This window comes from Alligator sinensis, unplaced genomic scaffold, assembly GCF_000455745.1.
Source record: "Alligator sinensis unplaced genomic scaffold, ASM45574v1 scaffold1295_1, whole genome shotgun sequence".
Classification (NCBI taxonomy): Eukaryota; Metazoa; Chordata; order Crocodylia; family Alligatoridae; genus Alligator; species Alligator sinensis.
Window position 1 is genome coordinate 3,247,426 of NW_005841880.1, and position 6,771 is coordinate 3,254,196.

The 6,771-nt window shown below is 45.7% G+C and overlaps 1 protein-coding gene across 3 annotated transcripts in view; it reads right to left on the reverse strand.

Moving 5' to 3' along the window:
• UHRF1 (ubiquitin like with PHD and ring finger domains 1) overlaps positions 1-6,771 on the reverse strand; it is a 27,958-nt gene extending 21,187 nt beyond the window's left edge. For all 3 annotated transcript variants that reach the window (XR_003092559.1, XM_025196496.1, XM_025196497.1), the window contains exon 1: positions 6,619-6,771. Coding sequence is in view for 2 of the 3 variants with exons in the window: in XM_025196496.1 (XP_025052281.1) it covers positions 6,619-6,771 (153 nt within the window). In the remaining variant the exon portion in view is untranslated. The remainder of the gene's footprint in view (positions 1-6,618) is intronic.

Consider the following 6,771-nt stretch of genomic DNA (forward strand, 5'->3'; position numbering starts at 1 on the left):
GTCAAAAATGGCCATGATTCACGGTGCTGGGCTCCATGTACTTAAGGCCTGTGCCCTATGCATCTAAGGGACTGTCTTCCCCTTATGCCCTGTGACAAGGCTCCAAGTCAGCCAAGAGCAACTTCCTACAAGTATCATCAATGAATCAGGTTTGCTTGGCAAAAAGACACATGGGAGGCTGTTCTTGGTAACTGCCCCTGAGCTCTGGAACTGCCTCCCCATTGAAGGCCACCAAAGCCCAAACTTGGACAACTTCTGCAAGACTCCTCAGCTAAATATATCAGCAGGCACTTAACAAGCAAAGCTAAGAAAGGACACTGTTTGAGAGGAAATGCTCCATAGTTTAATATATTAAGAGCTTTTAAGTTATTTTGTTTTGTTTTTCCTATTTTACTCTCTCCTTTGCTCATTTTGGAAGATATTCTGCTCTCGTCTGTGAGCTGCCCCGAGTCTTATTATAAATAAATCAAGCTATTTTGCCTGCAGTGATCCGACCTCACGCTAAGAGCTACCATCATTAGACCAAAAAAAATTCTCTTTTTAAGCAAAGTTTCTCCTGAACAGTATTTCACAAGAGAATACTGTACAATAATTTCCTCAGTAATCTGCATTGCTGGTTTTCTCCAAAGCAGGGTTGGACTTCAGCAAGAGAAGAACAAATAGCTGCTTGAGGTATGCCATCCCTGAAACCACACTTCTATACTTTTTGGGAAGTGCAACTACTACTCATGTAGGCAAGCCCAAAAGCTAGCTGAGGTATGCCTGCAGGTGCTGCCATACTGCCTCTTGGTCACAGCACAGACATACTCTCAATCTCCCTACTGTAGCAAAAGCACTAGAAAGAACTGAATGGACCAAACCCACCTCATATCCAGTAGTTTGTTTCTAAGCAAAAGTTGCCCTAAATTTATAAAACAAGTCCCAAAGTAATATGGAACTGCCCTTAGCATAGTTTAAAAAAAATTTTAAAAATACTTAAAAGGCCCTTCTCACATTGTTTAAAGACTGAATGACAAGCAAGTTTGCAGCAAACACCTTCCAAAATATTCTCCATCCCTTAAATGCTTTCTAAAGGAGAATGTATTACAGGCCAAGAATGCAGACAACCTTACAGTCTATGCATGCTCTCATTTCAGCTTTATGTATACGATTTTAGTTAAAAAAAAAAAAAAAAAAAAAAAAAAAAATAGCTGCTTAACTCTCCTAACAAGACCCCAATAACTCAGTACTGCACTTAAGGCAGGGCCACCTGGCACCTTCCATGGTCGTCCAACATCTTAACAGAGGAAAGGCGACATGACAAAGTCAGTCAGTCAGTCAATGGTGCTTGGCAGTGGTATGGGAGAAGAGCCTGATGTGTGAGCTGCAAACCTTCCCACAATGACTACAGGTCCACTCATCAGATGGAAGTTGAAGCACACACTGTTTCCTGGCTCAAATGCAGGCCTCAGCCTGGGCTCTCTTCTGCGGTGACTACATCAGTTTTGATCTGGCTTCTCCAAACACAAGGAGAAGCGCAAAGTCCTGCACTTAGGATGGGACAATCCCATGCACCAGGACAGGCTGGGGGCCAACTAGCTGGGCAGCAGCTCTGCAGAAAAGGACCGGGGGGGGGGGGGGGCGACACAATAAGCTGAATATAAGCCAGCAGTGTGCCCTTGTTGCCAAGGCTAACCGGGCTTCATTGGTAGGTGTGTTGCAAGCAGGTCAAGGGAAGTGATTATTCCCCTCTACTCAGCACTGGTGAGGCCACATCTGGGTACTGTGCTCAGTTTTGGGGCCCCCACTACAGAAAGGACGTAGAGAAATTGGAGTGAGCCCAGCAGTGGGCAACAAAAATGGTTCAGGGGTTGGGAGACATGACTTATGGAGGAAAGACTGAGGGAACTGAGTTTATTTAGTATAGAGAAGAGGAGACTTAGCAGCAGTCTTCAGCTACCTGAAGGGGGGTTGGAAAGAGGAGAGAGAGGCTACTCAGTGGTGGCAGATGACAGAACAAAGAGCAACGGTCTCAAGTTGCAGCAAGGGAAGGTTGTTAGATATTAAGGAGGACTCTCTCACTAGGAGGGTGGTGAAGCACTGGCACAGGTTACCCAGAGAGGTGGTGGAGGTTTTCAAAATCCAGCTAGACAAAGCCCTGGCTGGAACAATCTAGTTGGAGCTGGTCTTGCTTTGAGCAGGGGGTTGGACTAGCTAAGACCTCCTGAGGTCCCTCCCAACCCTCATTTTCTATGATTCTAACTGAGCGGTTGTGGGCAAGGTTCTCCCAGTTGTCAGTGGGAATGCTGAATTTCTCGAGCCCTTGCCGCTGTATCGAAGCTTTGGCCTTCCTCTGCATTGCAGGGGATTCTTGGGTTGACCACAGCTTTCAGCAGCGCTCCACGTGTCCCAGCCAGAGAAGCCTGCAAGCATCCAGCGTAGTCTGCATAAAGTATAAGCCAGTCCTCTCAAGGATCTTGTCATGATCCGTTGGTCCCAAGTGATTCCAAGGATTTTTCTGAGACAGCAAAAATAGAAGCTGTTCAATCTCTGCTCCTGCTTGGAGTACATGACCCAGCTTTCACAGTCATAAAGGATGGTAGACAGACACCTGTGTGTTCAGGGTTAGCAGCTTGTTGTTCCAGACACGCGAGGCAAGTTTGCTAAAGATGACAGAGGCTTTGCCAAGTTTTGTATCAAGCTCACTGATCAGAGCTGGTAAGAGTTAAGCCAAGATAGCAGAAGTCATCGACATTGTCCAGAGCTTCATTAACAGATTTTGGGTGAGATGTTGGTGCCCTGTGACATGACAACTGGTTTCTGGATATACTACTTGCCATTCCAAACTTGATGCATGCCTCGGAGAAGATGTTCGTCATGATCTGCAATTCAACAGGTGAGTTAGAGATGAACACAGCATCATCTGCAAAGAGCAGATCTTAAATAGCGAGGTAGGTGACATGTCTTTTGCACAGAAATAGTCTGATGTTGAATAAGCTGCCGTCCATCCTCGATTCAATTAATATGCCAGATTGATTGTTTCCAATTTTCAGACTGGATGACTGCCTTCATTCTCTCATGGAACTCCTTGAATAGAGAGCACACCTTTTGTGGACAGCCAGTTTTCAACAGGATCTTGTAGATGCCGTTTCTGCCTTTTGTAGGTCGATGAATGCTATGAAGAGGTGCCTGTTGTTCAGGGCTTTTTTTTTTTTTTTGCAAGAAAACACACATGCCAGAAGTGGCACAGGCTGCCTAGGTATGCAGCACACAGCAGATCAGAGAAGGGGAAGGCAGCAAAGTGACAGCTTGGACAGGGAACAGAGAGCAGAACAGTAGACTGGGCAGGGGAAGAGGACTGAGAAGCACTCTAGCAGCACATGGTGATTAAAGTTGTAGCATGCCTGCCAAACAGGCTGGCCTCCACTGACTTGGACCATTCTCCTGTATATATTCTGAGAATTTAAGAACCAGCATTATGGGAAATAGAGACTGTAGCAGAAAAGACAAAAGCCAGTATTCAATAGCCTGGAGTTCCCTCAATTTCTCTGCAAGGGAAGCTATGCCTTTTGCAACTTCTTTGTCAATTCTTACAATCAAACACAAGCCACCAGAACCAAGATAATCCCTGGATATATCATTCATAAAAAAATGCATACAGCAAATTTGCAATTAAACTAAATGGTATTTCTTCTATGTTCCTCCATCTCTAAGAACTCTAATGTCTAGTTATCCAAACTGAAATCAGTAAAAAGCTTTACTGCACAGTTTAACAATGCAATGCCTAAGATATGAACACAGGGGTTTAGGTTGTAGCCGTGTTGGTCTAAGGACATAGGCAGACAAGGTTCCTTGGGTGAATTTGATATCTTTTATTAGACCAACCCAAATAGTTGGAGAACAGTTATTAAGCAAGCTTTCGGGTTCAAAAACCCTTGGTCAAGCTAAGGAAGTTTCAGCAGTTGGCGTGTGCTCTAAGATATGAACAATGCGTTTTAAAGCCAATTTTTAATACAATTCAGTTATGAAGTTATAACTTGTGGAAGGAAGTCTCGTCACACATTTGTAATATCCTGCAGTGTCAGGAATGTATTATTACAGTGAGTCAGTTAAGATTTTACACACTCTAAGTTAAGTTCAGTACAAAGCCAAATTTTGACTTAATAGCAGCTACCCATGATTTTAAAGTAGCTCTGCTATCTCAGGTTTTATGGAGATAGACTGCTTCCTGCAAATCAAGATCTTTACAACCCTTCAAAGCTGTAAAACTTCCATGGCTTGAAAAACTTTTATTACTAAGCTTAACAGTCCGTTAGATCACACACACCCTAGTAAAACCCAAATTTTCATAGATACCATGTGGTTTTGCGAACACAGTAACTTTCTTTTTAGTTGGCCTATGTTTTTGGTTTGTTTGCTTGTTTTAAATAAAAGCAATCTCCCTTGCTGTGAACAAAGACCCAAAATGCTATATCAGTATAAAAACAAGTGCTGATATTTAGGCATCAGACAATTCCAAAAGTTAAAAAAAAAAATAAAAAAGTTAGCTGACAAAACACCTATCTTGCAGTGGTGGTCTCTCCACTCCTCCAGCTCTCTCTCTCTCTCTCTCTATACTACTGCCATTTTTACTACTACACATAGGACTGGTTAACTGAAATTCTCCAATATTAATCAAAACTCAAAAAAGCACCAAAGGCAATGGATGTGCCTGCCGGCAGACTCAAAGAGAACTATCAGCTAAAAATCAAACTGCGATTTTAATCCTTGCAGAGTTGTGAAGATCTTTTAAACAAGTTTTAAAAGACAGATGGTTGTATTGGTGCCTCCCCACCCCCGCTTTGTCTACTAATAGCGAGTCTGAATAGGCAAGCTTCAGACTCGCTATCAGCAAACAAACTTTCCGCATAATGGTATATGGCAGTGGGGGGGGGCCCAACTTTCTGAGCAGGCATGCCACAAATTAGCCCTACACCCTCCTGAAGGCCACTCCAAACCCCTTCCCCTGCCCAATCTGCTCCTCAGTTTCCTGCCCAATCTCCATGCTGCCTGCCCCCTCCCCAATCTGCTATGCGCCAAACACAGAGGCTGTCCATGCCACTCACAGCACACGTGGCGCAAGTTGTCCAACCTTGATATAGGGTTTTAAGGCAAACCAGACAAACATACAATTATGGGGTTTGTACTTGTGCCAAATCACCAATTATGGGGTTTGTACTTATGCCAAATCATGTTTTGGTGGGAGCTTAGTATTTCATCATCATAAGTTTAATTCAGATTGAAACTATTGAAAAATGTTGTTTAAATCATTTTCCTTATAATTTGGCAGCTTCCCTCTTGTAACTGTATTCAAGCATACAGCACAAGTCATCGCATCCCGTCACAGAAATGCGCCCACTTGTGGAATGAAACATAGCAGCCACATCCCAGAACACACACACACACTACGGGGTTTGGGACGTGACGTAGACACCACAACCAAGTGAAACTCCTGCTGAACCAAGTGAACCTCCAGCTGAAAGGGGTGCTCGGGGCAGACGGAGGGCATGCCTATGCATTCATTAACACGCTGTGAGTGGCGGGGCTGCACATTAACGCAGATGAACACTTTTTGTACGATGTTTAAACGTGCGTCGGACTACACCTACTGCGCATATCACCGCGCTGATGTGCATTGAATTAGTCCAGCGTGCATTAAGCACCTCGTGTAGACGCACCCAGAAGGTAGTCAGCCCCCCCAATATAAATTAGGCAAGTAGAAGAGAACTTGCAAATCTCTTCCTCCCCTCTTCAATTATTGCTTTAACAACCAAACATACTCTTCGTTGCCTTGAGCGGCCAAGCAACTAATGAAACGCAACTACTTACTTACCCTTATTAAACATACAATACCTGGCCTATACAATCCAAACAACACAGAACCATCATGATTATCTACTTAAAAACTAACTGACAATTAAAATTTAGGGGCACACCAAAGCAACAGCCTCTTATCTGACCGAGCAGAGCAGACTACAGCGACCGAGACGGCTGCGGCGACTACGAATTTGAATGAATATCGAAACAAAACACGCACAGCTCGCATTGGCGATTGGCAAAGTAGGGATATCCGCCAAGAAACGCGCGCTTAAATTCCCGAGCAAATATAACGAGACGCCGACCCGCGTGGCACGTCCCGAGCGCAAAGTGCTGTTTAGGAGAATAAAGCGCTAGATGGCAGCATAATCCCAAGTTTCAAAAGCAAACTGACTCCAGTTGACAAGGCTCGCTCGCTCGCATCACCGTACTGCACTCAGTTAAAAACCCTGGAAAAAGGCCGGGAACTTTACATTCAGCCCGTCCCGTCGTCTTCTTTATCAAGGGGGTGAGAAAGGCTTCGCTGTCGGCGCCGCGTGCTTCGGTTCCCAAAAACCGGAGGGCAAGAAACAAGAAGTCTGCCCCCCGCGCCAGGCCGTCGCCAGCTCAAGCCACGCAGAAGAAAGAAAACAGAGCGCCGGGTGTGGGGGGTTGGGGGAAGGCATGGTTGCAGGACAAGGCCCTGCCCCTGTCCAGGCGCCGCGACGCGGGTCGAGCGGCCCCACGACCAGCCCCAGTTGGGGGCAGAGCACCCCCCGCTCGCCCCCCAGGGAAGGCCGGTACCTGCTTGCCGCGGTAGAAGAGCCGCTGGCGGTCGGTCTCCACGCCGAACACCTCGTGTATCCGCAGCCGCAGCTCCTCCACCTTGGTGAGCTTGGAGAGCGAGTCCACGCGGCGGGTCTCCTTCCCGTCCATGGTGCGCACCTGGATCCACAT